General features: G+C 38.1%; 1 protein-coding gene across 20 annotated transcripts in view; it reads right to left on the bottom strand.

Moving 5' to 3' along the window:
* Positions 1–18,568, bottom strand: part of CCDC171 (coiled-coil domain containing 171) — a 395,951-nt gene that overhangs the window by 260,447 nt on the left and 116,936 nt on the right. For 17 of the 20 annotated variants that reach the window (XR_011380113.1, XM_051845352.2, XM_051845399.2 and 14 more), the window contains one exon: positions 7,798–7,884. The exons of the other annotated variants lie outside the window; for them this stretch is intronic. Coding sequence is in view for 16 of the 17 variants with exons in the window: in XM_051845352.2 (XP_051701312.2) it covers positions 7,798–7,884 (87 nt within the window). In the remaining variant the exon portion in view is untranslated. The remainder of the gene's footprint in view (positions 1–7,797; positions 7,885–18,568) is intronic. 20 annotated transcript variants of the gene reach the window in all.

The raw sequence follows: 18,568 nt of genomic DNA, 5'->3' as shown, positions 1-18,568 counted from the left end.
GATCTCTGGCTCCTGTGGGTATATCATTTGCCTGCTAACTACCTCCAACTTCGTTCAGCTGTGCAGAATAACTTCCCTTTTGAATCAAAAAAAAAGAGAGAGAGAGAGAGAGAGAGAGAGGTTTACCATGCCTAACCTGGGAGTGTCACCTTTGGCACACCAAACAGAGCTCTCAGGCCACACCCATCTCAAGCCCTAAGGCTCCATCAAAAACAGATAGTCCACTTAATCTAGAGTCATAGTATAACAAGAAAAAGCACCACAGTGAAGAAACCAAATATCTCCAATATGACAAATAACAAACGCAAAAACCAAGGTAATAAAAACAAGGAAGTCACCATGAAGCCCTCAAATGAAAAAGACACCCCAATTCAAGATTATGAGGATGATGACATAGAAGAAATGCAAGAAGCAGATCTCAAAAAAATTGATAAGAACATTAAGAAGTTCTCAAAAACAAATTCTTGAACTACAGAAATCCTTAATGGACAAGATAGAAAATCTCTCTCGTGAAAATGAAATATTAAGGAGGAATCAAAATGAAACGAAACAACTAGTACAACAGGAAACTGGGATAGTGACTGAAGTGAAGAATTCAATAGATCAAATGAAAAACACAATAGAGAGCCTTACAAACAGAATGGGAGAAGCAGAAGAGAGAATATCGGACTTAGAAGACAGAGAACAGGAAAGGATACAGTCAGACCAAAGAAAAGACGAGGAAATTAGAAATCTAAAACATATTGTCGGGAATCTACGGGATACTATTAAAAAACCCAACATTCGGGTTCTAGGAGTTCCTGAAGGCATGGAGAGGGAGAAAGGATTAGAAGGCCTTTTTAGTGAGATATTAGCAGAAAATTTCCCAGGTTTGGAGAAGGACAGAGAAATCCTAGTACAGGAAGCTCACAGAACCCCTAATAAACACGACCAAAAGAGACCCCCACCACGACACGTTGTAATTAAACTCTCCACAAAGAAACATAAAGAAAAGATCCTAAAATGTGCAAGAGAGAAACGTCAGATTACTCTCAGAGGATCTCCAATCAGACTCACAGCTGACTTCTCATCAGAAACTCTACAAGCTAGGAGGGAATGGCGAGATATAGCCCAGGTACTAAGAGAGAAAAACTGCCAGCCCAGAATATTATATCCTGCAAAGCTATCATTTGTGAATGAAGGTGAAATAAAGACTTTTCATAACAAACAGAAATTGAAAGAATTTGTTGCCACTCGTCCAGCCCTGCAAAAGATGCTTAAAGATGTGTTACACACAGAAACAAAGAAACACGGTCATCAATATGAAAGAAGGTAAAGGAAGGAAACCAAGGAAGGAAAGCTCACAGCAAAAGATCACAGGGAATTCAAAGCATATATTAGAACTTATCTTTGGCAAATGGCAGGGCAAAGTTACCACTTATCATTAGTCACATTGAACGTGAATGGCCTGAACTGTCCAGTTAAAAGACACCGTTTGGCTGATTGGGTTAAAAAACAAAACCCATCTATTTGCTGCTTACAAGAAACACATCTTTCCAACAAAGATCCATACAGACTGAAAGTGAAAGGCTGGAAAAAGATATACCATGCCAACAGAAATGAAAAAAGAGCAGGCGTAGCCATCTTAATATCAGACACCATAAACTTTACCACAAAAACCGTTAAGAGAGACAAAGAGGGACACTACATAATGATTAAGGGATCAATTCAACAGGAAGATATAACAATTATCAATGTATATGCACCTAACTACAGGGCACCGGTTTATCTAAAAGATTTGTTAACGGACTTAAAGGGAGACTTAGACCCCAATACAATAGTACTGGGGGACTTCAATACTCCACTCTCAGAAATAGACAGATCAATAGGACAGAAGATCAACAAGGATACAGTAGATTTAAACGACACTATAGCCCAAATGGATCTAACAGATATATACAGAACTTTCAATCCTACAGCTAAAGATTATACATTCTTCTCAGCAGTACATGGAACCTTCTCTAGGATTGACCACATACTAGGCCATAAAGCAAGTCTCAGCAAATTCAAAAGAATTAGAATCATACCATGCAGCTTCTCAGACCATAAAGGAATGAAGTTGGAAATGAACAACTCAGGAATCCCTAGAGCATACGCAAACACATGGAGATTGAACAACATGCTCCTGAATGAACAATGGGTCATAGAAGAAATCAAAAGAGAAATCAAAAACTTTCTGGAAGTAAATGAGGATAACAGCACAACATACCAAAACTTATGGGACGCAGCAAAAGCAGTGTTAAGAGGAAAGTTTATATCAATAGGTGCCTACATCAAGAAATTGGAAAGGCACCAAATAGATGAGCTTTCTATTCACCTCAAGGATCTAGAAAACCTACAGCAAACCAGACCCAAATCTAGTAGGAGAAGAGAAATAATTAAAATCAGAGAAGAAATCAACAGTATTGAATCCAAAAAACATTACAAAAATCAGCCAAATGAGGAGCTGGTTTTTTGAAAAAATAAACAAAATTGACACCCCATTGGCCCAACTAACTAAAAAAAGAAAAGACCCAAATCAATAAAATCAGAGATGAAAAAGGAAATGTAACAACAGACACCACAGAAATAAAAAGAATCATCAGAAATTACTACAAGGACTTGTATGCCAGCAAACAGGGAAACCTATCAGAAATGGATAGATTCCTGGACACATGCAACCTACCTAAATTGAACCAGGAAGACATCGAAAACCTAAACAGACCCATAACTGAGACAGAAATTGAAACAGTAATAAAGGCCCTCCCAACAAAGAAAAGCTCAGGACCAGATGGATTCACTGCTGAATTCTACCAGACATTTAAAGAAGAACTAACTCCAATTCTTCTCAAACTATTCAGAACAATTGAAGAAGAGGGAATCCTCCCAAATTCTTTCTATGAAGCCAGCATCACCTTAATTCCTAAGCCGGGAAAAGATGCAGCACTGAAAGAGAATTACAGACCAATATCCCTGATGAACATAGATGCAAAAATCCTCAATAAAATTCTCGCCAATAGAATGCAACAACACATCAGAAAGATCATCCACCCAGACCAAGTGGGATTTATCCCTGGTATGCAGGGATGGTTTAATGTGCGCAAGACAATCAATGTGATACACCACATTAACAGACTGCAGAAGAAAAATCATATGATTCTCTCAATAGATGCCGAGAAAGCATTTGATAAAATACAACACCCGTTCATGATGAAAACTCTAAGCAAACTGGGTTTGGAAGGAACATTCCTCAATACAATCAAAGCAATCTATGAAAAACCCACAGCCAACATCCTATTGAATGGGGAAAAGTTGGAAGCATTTCCACTGAGATCTGGGACCAGACAGGGATGTCCACTCTCACCACTGCTATTCAATATAGTTCTGGAGGTTCTAGCCAGAGCTATTAGGCAAGAAAAAGAAATTAAAGGGATACAAATTGGGAAGGAAGAACTCAAACTATCCCTCTTTGCAGATGACATGATTCTTTATTTAGGGGACCCAAAGAACTCTACCAAGAGACTATTGGAACTCATAGAAGAGTTTGGCAAAGTAGCAGGGTATAAAATCAATGCACAAAAATCAACGGCCTTTGTATACACAGACAATGCCATGGCTGAGGAAGAACTTCTAGGATCAATCCCATTCACAATAGCTACAAAAACAATCAAATACCTTGGAATAAACTTAACCAAGGACGTTAAAGATCTCTACGATGAAAATTACAAAACCTTAAAGAAAGAAATAGAAGAGGATACCAAGAAATGGAAAAATCTTCCATGCTCATGGATTGGAAGAATCAATATCATCAAAATGTCCATTCTCCCAAAAGCAATTTATAGATTCAATGCAATACCAATCAAGATACCGAAGACCTTCTTCTCAGATCTGGAAAAATTGGTGCTGAAATTTATATGGAGGCACAAGAGACCTCGAATAGCTAAAGCAATCTTGTACAACAAAAACAAAGCCGGAGGCATCACAATACCAGATTTCAGGACATACTACAGGGCAGTTGTAATCAAAACAGCATGGTACTGGTACAGAAACAGATGGATAGACCAATGGAACAGAATTGAAACACCAGAAATCAACCCAAACATCTACAGCCAACTTATATTTGATCAAGGATCTAAAACTAATTCCTGGAGCAAGGACAGTCTATTCAATAAATGGTGCTGGGAAAATTGGATTTCCACGTGCAGAATCATGAAGCAAGACCCCTACCTTACACCTTACACAAAAATCCACTCAACATGGATTAAAGACCTAAATCTACGACCTGACACCATCAAGTTACTAGAGAACATTGGAGAAACCCTTCAAGATATTGGCACAGGCAAAGAGTTTCTGGAAAAGACCCGGGAGGCACAGGCAGTCAAAGCCAAAATTAACTATTGGGATTGCATCAAATTGAGAAGTTTCTGTACTGCAAAAGAAACAGTCAGGAGAGTGAAGAGACAACCGTCAGAATGGGAAAAAATATTTGCAAACTATGCAACAGATAAAGGGTTAATAACCAGAATCTACAAAGAGATCAAGAAACTCCACAAAAACAAAACCAACAACCCAATTAAGAGATGGGCCAAGGACCTCAATAGACATTTTTCAAAAGAGGAAATCCAAATGGCCAACAGGCACATGAAAAAATGTTCAAGGTCATTAGCAATCAGAGAAATGCAAATCAAAACCACAATGAGGTTCCACCTCACCCCGGTTAGAATGGCTCACATGCAGAAATCTACCAACAACAGATGCTGGCGAGGATGTGGGGAAAAAGGGACACTAACCCACTGTTGGTGGGAATGCAAACTGGTCAAGCCACTATGGAAGTCAGTCTGGAGATTCCTCAGAAACCTGAATTTAACCCTACCGTTCGACCCAGCCATCCCACTCCTTGGAATTTACCCAAAGGAATTTAAATTGGCAAACAAAAAAGCGGTCTGCAGCCTAATGTTTATTGCAGCTCAATTCACAATAGCTAAGACCTGGAACCAACCTAAATGCCCATCAATGGTAGACTGGATAAAGAAATTATGGGATATGTACTCTTTAGAATACTATACCGCAGTAAGAAACAACGAAATCCAGTCATTTGCAACAAAATGGAGGAATCTGGAACACATCATGCTGAGTGAAATAAGCCAGTCCCAAAGGGACAAATACCATATGTTCTCCCTGATCGGTGACAACTGACTGAACACCAAAAAGGAAACCTGTTGAAGTGGAATGGACACTATGGGAAACGGTGACTTGATCAGCATAGCCCTGACTGTTAATGAACAACTTAATACATTATCCCTCTTAGTAGTTTTTTTGTCTGTTCTACTTAATATGACTGGTTTAATTCTGTAATTAATACACAGTTATTCTTAAGTGTTGAAATTTAACTGAAATGTGATCCCTGTTAAACATAAGAGTAGGAATAAGAGAGGGAAGAGATATATAATTTGGGACATGCTCAAGCTGACTTGCCCCAAATGGTAGAGTTAGAAACATACCAGGGGACTCCAATTTAATCCCATCAAGGTGGCATGTACCAATGCCATCTCACTAGTCCAAGTGATCAATTTCAGTTCGCAATTGATCATAATGAAAGGACTAAGAGTCAAAGGGAGCACATAAGCAAGTCTAGTACCTGCTAACACTAACCGATAGAATAAATAAAGGGGAGAGTGATCCAACATGGGAAGTGAGATACTCAGCAGACTCATAGAATGGCAGATGCCCTAAATAGCACTCTGGCCTCAGAATCAGCCCTAAAGGCATTCGGAGCTGGCTGAAAAGCCCATGAGAGTATTTCAGGCATGGAAAGCCAAGACACTCTGGCAAAAGATCTCTGCGAGTGAGATCCCAGTGGAAAGAACAGGTCTTCAAAGAAGGAGGTACCTTTCTCTGAAGGGAGGAGAGAACCTCCACTTTGACTATGACCTTGTCTAAACAAGATAAGAGTCGGAGAACTCAAGGGGCTTCCATAGCCTTGGAAACTCATGACTGGAGCATAGGGAGATTACTGATGCCATAGACAGGAGTGTCAATTGGTAAAGTCAACAACAGGAGTCACTGTGCACTTACTCCTCATGTAGGATCTCTGTCCTTAATGTGCTGTGCATTGAGATTTAATGCTATAACGAGTACTCAAATAATATATTTCACTCTGTGTTTCTATGGGGGTGCAAACTGTTGAAATCTTTACTTAATGCATACTAAACTGATCCTCTGTAAAAAAAAAAAAAAAAAAAAAAAAAAAAAAAAAAAAAAAAAAGAAAAGAAAAGGAAAGAAAAGAAAAGAAACTATCAACTCCCAACTTGACTCTCACTGGGATTAAACATGACAATAGGTCTGATCTGATTTCATCATCATTAAAAAAAAATCATCTATTATTTTTCACTTTATGTTTCTGTGTGGGAGCAAACTGTTGAAATCCTTACTTAATGTATACTAAGCTGATCTTCTGTATATTAAGATAATCGAAAATGAATCTTGATGTGAATGGAAGGGGAGAGGGAGTGGGAAAGGGGAGGGTTGTGGGTGGGAGGGACGGTATGGGGGGGAAGCCATAGTAATCCATTATTCGTACTTTGGAAACGTATGTTCATTAAATAAAAGTTAAAAAAAAAAAAACCTAAATGAAAGATCTCCACGAGTGAGATCCCAGTGGAAACAATGGGTCATCAAAGAAGGAGGTACCTTTCTCTGAAGGGAGGAGAGAACTTCCACTTTGACCATGGCCTTGTCTAAATATGATCAGAGTCAGTGAACTCAGGGGGCTTCCAAAGCCTTGGCAGCTCATGACAAGAGCCTAGGGTGATTACTGATGCCATAAACAAGAGTGTCAATTTGTTAAGTCAACAACAGGAGTCACTGTGCACTTACTCCTCATGTAGGATCTCTGTCCTTAGTGTGCTGTACATTGAAATTTAATGCTATAACTAGTACTCAAACAGTATTTTTCACTTTATGTTTCTGTGTGGGAGCAAACTGTTGAAATCTTTACTTAATGTATGCTAAACTGATCTTCTGTATATAAAGAGAATCGAAAATGAATCTTGATGTGAATGGAAGGGGAGAGGGAGTGTATAAGGGGAGGGTTGCGGGTTGGAGGGACGTTATGGGGGGGAAGCCATTGTAATCCATAAGCTGTACTTTGGAAATTTATATTCATTAAATAAAAGTTAAAATAAAAAAAAAAAAGACTGGAGGGGCCGGTGCTGTGGCGCAGTGGGTTAATGCCCTGGCCTGAAGCACTGGCATCCCATATGGGTGCCGGTTAGAGACCCGGCTGCTCCACTTCTGATCCAGTTCTCTGCTATGGCCTGGGAAAGCAGTAGAGGATGCCCCAAGTCCTTGGACCCCTTCACCTATATGGGAGACCTGGAAGAAACTCCTGGCTCCTGGCTTCGGACTGGCACAGCTCCAGCCATTGTGGCCAATTGGAGAGTGAACCATCGGATGGAAGACCGACCGACCGACCTCCCTCCCCACCCCACCCCCTCTGTAACTCTTTCAAATAAATAAATAAATCTTCTTTAAAAAATGACTGGAACAGGATAAAGAAGGAGGGAGCCTGGATTTTTTTTAGTAATTCAGAGAGAAATAAATGAATGAAAAGAGAAAGTTAAGACAACCTTTTCCTGTCAAGAAGGGAAGGAGAGGCAAAAGGCAGTAGGTGGAAAGGAGACTGGGGGTGAAAAAAGAGTCCTTTTTTTTTTTAATGTGAGAACCCTAAACCTGTTTAAAAGCCAATAAGACAGAGGTACTAGTGAAAGAACACTTACAAATACAGAAGAAATGGGAGAATAGATATGATAGGACAAAATAACACCTGTCCACAGGGAATATCTTCCAAAATCCCCCATGGATGCCTGAAAACAGAGAAAGAGATGGACTTAGGTATACTACATTTCTCCTACATAAAAACATCTGTAATAAAGTTTCACTTATAAACCAGGTACAATAAAAGATTAATAACATTATAAAACAGAATAATTCTAATATATAATAAAAATTATGTAGGTGTGATGTTTCTCTCAAAATATCTTACTGTACTTTCTTCATCTTTTCACTTAAAGAGAACATTTTATGACTTCTGTTTATCATATCCAAATTTCCAACATCACTACTTTTTGTGTTAAAGACATTCTTAAGTAAAAAAGAGTGACTTGAACACAAGCAGTGCAATAATGTGACAGTCAATCTGACGACAGAGGTGATTACTACGTGACTAAGGTCAAGGAGATTATGCAGCATCAACACGCAAGACAAAGCAATGATTCAACATCCCATGTGGGATGAAACTGGACAGCACAATATTTCTTCAAATAGCATGCAATTTCAAACTTAGGAATGGTTAACTGCTGCAATTCTATATGTAATATTTTGGAGCCACAGTTGATGACAGGTAACAGAAACCATGGGAAATAGGGGGCTGATATGCATAAAATTAATAATGCTTTGTTCAGAGTCAGCGTACTTCTTCAGAATAGTTGTCACTCACCTCCATGACTATATCAATTCCCTAGATTATATTCTTCATCACTTATCGCAATTATGATTCTCCCTTTTATTTGAATAGGTGTTTTATTAATGTGTCCATCTCATAGAATTTAAGCTTCATGAGAGGTAGACATCTCTCTCTCTCTGTATGTATATATATGTGTGTGTGTGTGTGTGTGTGTGTGTATAAGTATATAATACTTTCTGTCCTCACTAGTATATCCCTAGCACCTAGACAATATCTAATACCTAAAATAAGAGTTACTAGCAGTTCCATTAGCTCAGGGGTTAGAGCAGTTGTCTTGTAAAATAAGAGTTTGTTCAATTATAGTACATATTATCAAGAGAAATGTGTTAAGTCAATTAGGCTTCATTCACACAGACTCTTAAAGGTGAAATTTCTTTGTCAATATACTGATGTGGAAAGATATCTCAGCTATACAATAAAGTTTCAAAAAGTTGATGAAAATTCATGTTAATCTTTAATTCATTTTTCTAAAAGCTCTTTGAAGCCTCTGCTTCTTTTGAGTTAAAAATAAAAGGTTCATATGTATAAAAAAAACCACTAATTTTTATGTATAAAAATAGGCAAAAGAGTCAAAAGAAATATACAAGAGGGCTACAAAATGTGAATTATCTTTTAATTCCATTTTTCTACCAACTCTTTGAAGGACCCTCATATTACTACAGATGGCCATCAATTAAATGTTTATCTTTAGGGGCTGGTGTTGTGGCACAGTGGGTTATACTGCTGCCTGCAAAAACAACATCTCACATAAGCGCCAGTTCGAGACCCCACACTCCACTTCTAATCCAGCTCCCTGCTAATGCACCTGGAAAGCAGCAGCAGATGGCTCAAGTGTTTGGGATACTTCCACCCACAGGGGAGACTCGGATGGAGTTCCAGGCTACTGGCTTTGGCCTGGCCTAACCCCAGTTTTTGTAGCCATTTAGGGAGTAAAACAGCATATCTAAGATCCCTCTCTTTCTGGTTCTGCTCTTTCTAACTCTGCCTTTCAAATAAATAAATAGAGCTAGCACCGTGTCATAGCAGGTTAGGCTGCCAGCTGCAACGCCAGCATGCCATATGGGCACCAATGCATGTCCCTGCTGCTCCATTTCCGACCCAGCTTCCTGCTAATCTGCCTGGGAAAGCAACATACGATACTCCAAGTGCTCAGGTCTCTGCATCTATTTGGGAGACCTGGAAGTAGCTCCTGGCTCCTGGGTTCAGCCTGTCCCAGGCCCAGCCATTGCAGCCATCTGAGGAGTGAACCAGTGGATGAAAGAGCTCTGTCTCTTCCTCTCTGAAACTCTGCCTTTCAAATATATAAGTAAATCTTTAAAAAGAACTTTAAAAGTTTATGCATAAAAATTGAAATTCAAACAGAAACAATTTATGTATATAAACACAAGATAAAGTTTTTAAACTTTTTAAACTGAGCATTTTAATTATTAAATATTTCAGCATAATAAATTCTTGGAGTTTATAATTGTAATGGTAAAAAAATTGATAAGGGAAAATAGAAGGAAACTCAATATTTTCAATCTTTACAAGACTGAATTCACAATTCAGTTTATAATTATAGAAATTGTGGGGCCAGTGCTGTGGTGTAGTGGGCTGAGGCTCCACCTGCAGCACTAGCATCCCATAAAGGTGCCAGTTTAAGTCCTGGCTGCTCCACTTCTGATCCTACCTATGCCTAGGAAGGCAGCAGAGGATGGCCCGAGTGCTTGAGCCCCTGCACTAATATGGGGGGACCTGGAAGAAGTCCTGGATTCTGGCTTCAGATTGGCCCAATTCTGGCCATTGTGGCCATCTGGGGAGTGAACTAGAAGACTGAAGACCTTTCCATCTCTCCTTCTCTCTGTGTGTAACTCGATCTCTCAGATAAATAAAACCTTTTTTAAAATAATAGAAATTTTATAACTTTAAATTCAAATAGGATAATAATATATACACTATTATATAACTTTCTTATCCATTCATAGTATGTTTCTGATACTTTCCCAAATCACAAATTATTTTTTAGCTACACAGACTTGGATTGTTTAGGTGTACTCAAAATTAGATTAACCAGTATCCTACTCTTAACTTTTTCAAGTTATTCAGTTTTTTTAATGTAAGAAGAAACCATTATTGACATGAAAGTAAATTTACTCCTGTTTTTATAATTATACTATCTTTGAAATATGCATTTACTTATCTATTTATATAAAGGGAACAGATTTCATATATACAGTTTTAAGAAAATAATGATACTTCCCACCCTCACTCTCTACATCTTCCTTCTTATTTTTCTTTTAATTTCTTGCAATGACATATGTTCAATTTACTTTATACTCACAAGCTTAATCTTCCACTAAATAAAGAATTCAACAAGTAGTAACTAAATAGACAACTGTTCCTCAGCAGTATAAACAAGGATTATAAACACAGTAAAATTTCAAGATGTTAATTTTAATCATGCACATTTTTTGTACTCTATATGTTAGTTACTATAAATCAGAGAAAACATGATATTTGCCTTTTGGGGATTGACTTGTTTCATTAAATATAGTGGTCTCCAACTGCATCCAATTTGTCGCAGAAGACAAGATTTAATTATGGCTGAGTAGTATTCCATTGTGTATACATACCACACTTTCTTTATCTAGTCATGAGTTCATGGAAATATGGATTGATTCCATATACTGGCTATTGTGAATTGAGCTGCAATTAAAAAGGGGATAACATGCTAGGCCCCAAAGCAAGTCTCACCAAATTAAAAAACTGAACTCATACCAGCATATTCTCTGAAGCTGGAAATCAGCAACTCAAGAATCTCTAGAACATATGCAAACACATGAAAACTGAACAACATGGTCCTGAATGAACAGTGGATCACAGGAGAAGTAAAAAATCAAAACTTACGGGATACAGCAAAAGTAGTGGTAGGAGGAACGTTTATAGTAATTGGTGCCTACATCAAAAAAATTGGAAAGACACCAAATAAAAATGCACTATCAATGTATCTCAAAGACCTAGAAACACATCAACAAACCAAACTCAAAATTAGAAGGAGAAAAGAAACAATTAAAATTAAAGAATAAACAAAGGTGTAACCAAAAAAATTTAAAGGTCAGCAAAACAAACATCTATTTTTTTGGAAAAAAAAACTGACATACCATTGGCCTAACCAACCAAAAAATGAGGGAGAAGACTCAAATCAATAAAACTAGAGATAGAAAATGAAACATAACAACAGATACCACAGAAATAAAAATAATCATCAGAAACTACTACAAAGAGCTGTATGACAACAAACCGGGAAACCTAGAAGAAATGGAGAGGGGCCAGTGCCATGGCTCACTTGGTTAATCCTCCGCCTGCAGCATCAGCATCCCATTTGGGCACTGGGTTCTAGCCCCAGTTGCTCCTCTTCCAGTCCAGCTCTCTGCTATGGCCTGGAAGAGCAGTGGAGGATGGCCCAAGTGCTTGGGCCCCTGTACCCATATGGGAGACCAGGAAGAAGCACCTGGATCCTGGCTTTGGATCAGCACAGCTCCAGGCGTAGCAGCCATTTGGGGAGTGAACGAAGGGAAGAAAGATCTTTCTTTCTCTCTCTCTCTCTCTCACTGTCTATAACTCTCCCTGTCAAATAAATGAAGAAGAAGAAGAAGGAGGAGGAGGAGGAGGAGAAGGAAGAAGGAAGAAGGAAGAAGGAAGAAGGAAGAAGAAATGGATAGATTCCTGGACACAAACAACCCACCTAAATTGAATCATGAAGACATAGAAAGCCTAAACAGACCAACAACCAAGATGGAAATTGAATGATTAATAAAGATCCTCCCAACAAAGAAAAGCCCCAGACTGGATGGCTTCACTGCTGAATTCTACCAGACATTTAAAGAAGAATTAACTCCAATTCTTCTCAAGCTATTAAAAAAATTGAAAGAGAGAAAAATCTTCCCAAACTCCTTCTATGAAGCCGGAATAACCTTAATTCCTAAACCTGAAAAAGATATAACAGAGAAAGAGAACTACAGACCAATTTTCCTAATGAACATAGACACAAAAATCCTCAACAATATACTAGCCAATCGAATCCAACAACACATCAAAAAGATCATTCAATTGGACCAAGTGCAATTTATCCCTGGTATGCAGGGATGGTTCAATATTCACAAATCAATCAATCTGATACAACACATCAACAAACTAAAGAACAGAAACCATATGATTATCTCAATAAATACAGAGAAAGCATTTGATAAAATAGAATATCCTTTCATGATGAAAACCTTAAGAAAATTGTTGTTACAAGGAACATTCCTCAACACAATCAAAGCAATTTACAACAAACCCATGGCCAGCATCCTATTGAATGGGTAGAGTTGGAAGTATTCCCACTAAGATCCAGAACCAGACAAGACTGCCCACTCTCACCATTAGCCAGAGCCATTAGGCAAGAAAAAGAAATCAAAAGGATACAAATTGGGAATGAGGAAGTCAAACTAGCCCTATTTCAGATGACATTATTCTATATACAGGGGATACAAAAGGCTCCACCAAGAGGCTATAGGAACTCATAAAAGAGTTCGGCAAAGTGGAAGGACATAAAATCAACAAGCAAAAATCAGTAGCCTTTGTATACACAGACAATGCCATGGCTGAGAAAAAACTTCTAAGGTCAATCACATTAACAATACTGCAAAAAAATTAAATATCTTAAAATAAATTTAATCAAGGATATCAAAGATCTCTACAATAAATATTATAAAACATTAAATAAAGAAATAGAACACACAAAAAATGGAAAAATCTTCCATATTCATGGACTAGCAGAATCAGCACTATCAAAATGTCCATACTATTGAAAGCAATTTACATATGCAATGTGATACCAATCAAAATACCAAGTATATTCTTCTCAGATCTAGAAAAAAATGATGCTGAAATTCATATGGAAACATTGGAGACCACAAATAGCTAAAGCAATCTTATATATATATAAAAAAAAAAAAAACAAAGTTGGAGGCATCACAATACCAGATTTCAAGACATACTACAGGGCAGTTATAATCAAAACAGCCTGGTACAGGCACAGAAACAGATGGATAGATCAATGGAACAGAAAAGAAACTCCAGGCCAGCACCACAGCTCACTTGGCTAATCCTTCACCTGCGGCGCCAGCATCCCTGGTTCTAGTCCCGGTTGGGGCGCCAGATTCTGTCCCGGTTGCTCCTCTTCCAGTCCAGCTCTCTGCTGTGGCCTGGGAAGGAAGTGGAGGATGGCCCAAGTGCTTGGGCCCTGCACCTGCATGGGAGACCAGAAGGAAGCACCTGGCTCCTGGCTTCAGATTGGCACAGCGTGCCGGCCGTAGTGGCCATTTGGGGGGTGAACCAACAGAAGGAAGACCTTTCTTTCTGTCTCTCTCTCTCACTGTCTAACTCTGCCTGTCAAAAAAAAAGAAAAGAAAAGAAACTCTAGAAATCAACCCATGCATCCACAATCAACTTTATCTTTGACAAAGGAGCAAAAATCAATCCCTGGAGCAAGGATAGTCTCTTCAACAAAGGTACTAGGTAAACTGGATCTTCACAAGCAGAAGTATAAAGCAAGACCCCCATCTTACACCTTACACAAAAATTACTCCAAATGCATCAAAGAACTAAATCTACAACCTGATACCATCAAATTATTAGAGAACATTGAGGAAACCTTGCAGAAAAATTGCACAGGCAAAGAGTTCTGGGAAAAGATCACAGAGATCCAGGCAATTAAAGCCAAAATTGACAAATGGGATTACATAAAATTGAGAAGCTTCTGCACTGCAAATGAAACACTCAGCAAACTGAAGAGGCAACTGAAAGAATGGGAGAAATTATTTGCAGGCTATGCAACTGATAAAGGATTAATATCATATATAAAGAGCTCAAAGTCGATAACATTAAAACAAACAAACCAGTTAAGAAATGGACAAAGGACTTAAACATGTATTTTTCAAAAGAGGAAATCCAAATGGCTAATAGACACTTGAAAAAATTAGCAGGATCACTAGCCATCAGGGAAATGGAAATCAAAACCATAATGAGGTTTCACTTCACCCCCCATTAGAACGGCTTTCATACAGAAATCAATAAATAACAAATGCCAGTGAGGATGTTGGAGGGGGAAAAGTATCCTAATCCACTGTTCTTGGGAATATAAACTGGTACAGGCACTATCTATACTAGAGAGAATATTCCATGTACTGATGAAAAGAATATATATTCTGCAGCTTTGGGAAGAAATCTTCTCTAGATATCAATTAGATCCATTTGTCAATGATGTAGATTAGCTCTGTCTTTGTCGACTTTTTGTCTAGTTGATCTGTCTGATTAAAATGGGGTATTAAAGTCCCTTTATTATTATTGTAGTGGAACATGTCTCCCTCTAGACCCATTAACATTTGCTTTAAATAACCAGGTGCCCTAACCTTGAATGCATATATATTTACTATAGTTATATCTTCCTGTTGAATCAATCCTTTATTCATTACATAATGCCCTTATTTGACTCTTTTTAACAGTTTTTGTCTTGAATCCTATTTTGTCTGGTATTAGGGTGGCAACTTCTGTTCATATTTTATTTCCATTTGCATGGAATACCTTTTTCCATCCTTTCACTTTCAGTCTGTGTGTATTCTTTGTTGGTGAGACGTGTTATTCATAAGTAGCATATAAATAGGTCTTCTTTTTTAATTCATTAAGCCAGTTTGTATATTTTTATTAGAGAATTTAGGCTATTTACATTTGGGATCTTCTTTATACTTTCACTAGGAAATTTTCTACTTTTAGATTCTTTGACAATGCTGATTATTTTTCTCTGCTTCTATGTGTAGCGCATCCTTAATTATCTTTTTTTTTTTTTTGACAGGCAGATTTAGACAGAGAGAGAGAGACAGAGAGAAAGGTCTTCTTCCGTTGGTTCACCCCCCAAATAGCTGCTATGGCCAGCGCACTATGGCTGCTGCGCTGCACCTATCCAAAGCCAGGAGCCAAGTGCTTCCTCCTGGTCTCCCATGCAGGTGCAGGACCCAAGCACTTGGACCATCCTCCACTGCCTTCCCGGGCCACAGCAGAAAGCTGGACTGGGAGAGGGGCAACTGGTACAGAATCCAGCGCCCCAACTGTGACTAGAACCCAGGGTGCTGGTGCCGCAGGTGGAGGATTAGCCAAGTGAGCAGCAGCACCGGCCTGGAGTTTCTTTTCTGTTCCATTGATTTTGGGTTGACAATTTTTTTTTTCTTTTAGAACTTGGACTATGTCTCTCCATTTGCTCCTAGTCTGTAGGGTTTCTGATGAGAAATCTGCTGTCAATCTAATTAGAGTTTCTTTAATATAACTGGTGTTTCTCTCTTGCACATTTTAGGATATTTCCTTTATTTTTGAAAGATTGACTATGCATCTTGAAAATCTTATCAGTTTTCTTATAGATCATGTCTATTAGGGGTTCTATGCACTTCCTATACTTGGATGTCTATATCTTTCTCCAAGTTAGGGAAATTTTCTGCTTTTGTTTCATTTAATAAATCTTATAGGCCATTCTGTTTTTCCATATCTTCAGGATTTCCTAGGACATGAACATCTCATCATTTAATAGCATTTCATAGATATCAAACACAGTTTTTGGTTTTTCTAATTTTTTCTTCCTTTTTTTGTTTTTTGTCTGACTGGGATTTTTCCAAATATTTGTCTTCCAGGAGTCAGCACTGTGGCACAGTAGGTTAATCCTCTGCCTGCAGTGCTGGCATCCCATATGGGCGCCGGTTCTAGTCCTGGCTGCTCCTCTTCCAGTCCAGCTCTCTGCTGTGGCCCGGGAAGGCAGTGGAAGATGGCCCCAAACCTGCGTGGGAGACCAGGAGGGCACCTGGCTTCTGGCTTCAGATCAGTGCAGCTCCGGCCGTTGCTGCCATTTGGGGAGTGAACCAACGGAAGGAAGATCTTTCTCTCTGTCTCTCCCTCTCACTGTCTGTAACTCTACCTCTGAAATAAATGAATAAAATCTTAAAAAAAAATGTCTTCTCTCTTGGATATGCTTTCTTCTGCTTCACTAAGTCTGTTGCTAAGGTTTTCCACTGTATTTTTTTATTTGATATTTTGAATTCTTCAATATTTCAGTTTGGTTTTTCTTTAATACCTCTTATCTTCCAGAATTTCTCACAATGTCATGTATCAATTTTCTAACTCACGTATTTACTTCTCTGTGTTTTTGAGCAATCTCATGATCATTATGTTTAATTTCCTTTCAGGCATTTCATCAATATCCTCATTTTCACAGTTTAATATTGAAGTATGCTGTGTTCTTTCTGTGGTAACATCTTTTTATCCTTGATCATGTTTCTTATATTTCTATGTTTGTTTTTACACATCTGAGTAAACACTTGCTGACAACTCCTTTGAAGGCTTTGTTCTTTGAAATGTGCCCCATGGCTTAGTGCAATGCCTTCTCCTTCAGCAGATATCCAGTGGTGTGTGCTAGATGGAGCCATGGAGCTCCAGCCACAGCTCAAGTGTAAGGCAGGAGCCCAGAGTGGCACCCAGGTTATACATGGTAGATCTCTTCTATTGTCAGCAAGGAGGAGGGTATGATCACACTAGCTAGCATGTTCACAACCCTAGCCTCACTCTGCCAAGGTGAATCGACTGCCCAGGGAAAGTCCACAGTGCCGACACACCCTTTCCAGGCACACAAACCTCATAAAGGATCTATAAACTCTGTAGTGCAAGCAAAGAACCTTCCACAATGACCCTCCCCAGAACTTAGGTAGCTCCAAGCTTCTGGAGTTAGACCCAGGGATTATCCAAAGACCCAAACACACCTCCTTCTCATTTGTCTAGTCTATCACACAGTCACAGGATTCCCACAGTCTCAGGATAAAAATTTATTAATAGTTTGGTTCTAGATTTTATGTCATATTTCCTTACTCCAAAATTATAAAACAATTAATTTCATTATTTTTCTCCCAAGGTTTTTTCATTTTCCTGCTCCTAGAACCTGTGTAATATAAGTATTATGGTATGAATTCAACAATATTACTCTTCCTCATGTACAGCCTGTTGCCTGAAAACTATTTGTGAGATACTCCACCTCTAAGTATTGATTTGGCAAATCAACAATATCATAAACTAAGTTCCAAAATATATTCATAGCTATTTTTGAACTCTAATCTGTTTTATTGATTTCTCCATAATTTTCACAGTATCAAACTTATATAATAATTTTTATATTTTTAAAAAATTCATTGAGATATAAGTGACATACAGTTTACCCAAAGTACATAATGCAATGTTTTTAGTATATTCACAGGGTTGTGAAACCATAACCACAATGTAAATTTAGAACACTGTTGCCTCTATTAAAAGATATGCCACATCCATTGGCTTCCATTCCCCATTCTCCCATAACAACTCACAAGCCCTAAGATATCACCATACTTTTTTCTGCTACTATATATTTGTATATTCTGGATACTTCATATAAAATTTAACTGCCTTGGGATATTTACCAAGGATGTGAAAGAGCTCTACAATGAAAATTAAAACTATTAATGAATGGTAATAGAAGATATAAAACATAGAAAAATCTTCCATATTCGTAGATTAGAATTAATTTCATCAAAATGTCCATACTATCGAAAGCAATTAACAGATTCAATGCAATCCCCATCAAAATTCCAAGGACATTCTTCACAGAAGCAGAAAAAAATCCCAAATTCCATATGGAGACACAAAAAATCCCAAATAACCAAAGCAATGTTAAATGATAAAAACAAAGCTGGAGGCATCACAATATCAGATTTCAAGACATACTGCAGGGCCATTAAAGTCAAAACAGTTTGATATTGGCACAAAAATAGACATGTAGACCAATGAAACAGAATAGAAACCTCAGAAATTAACCCACATATTAACAACAAACTAATCTTTGACAAGTGAGCTAAAATCATTCCCTGGAGAAAAGACAGTCTCTTCAAGAAATGGTGTGGAGAAAATTTAATTTCTACTTTAGTTCTTTATGTCTGTTG

This window comes from Oryctolagus cuniculus, chromosome 1 (assembly GCF_964237555.1).
Source record: "Oryctolagus cuniculus chromosome 1, mOryCun1.1, whole genome shotgun sequence".
In the NCBI taxonomy this organism is placed as follows: domain Eukaryota; kingdom Metazoa; phylum Chordata; class Mammalia; order Lagomorpha; family Leporidae; genus Oryctolagus; species Oryctolagus cuniculus.
Note: the sequence above shows the minus strand (reverse complement) of the source record. Positions and strands in the feature narration are given on the sequence as shown.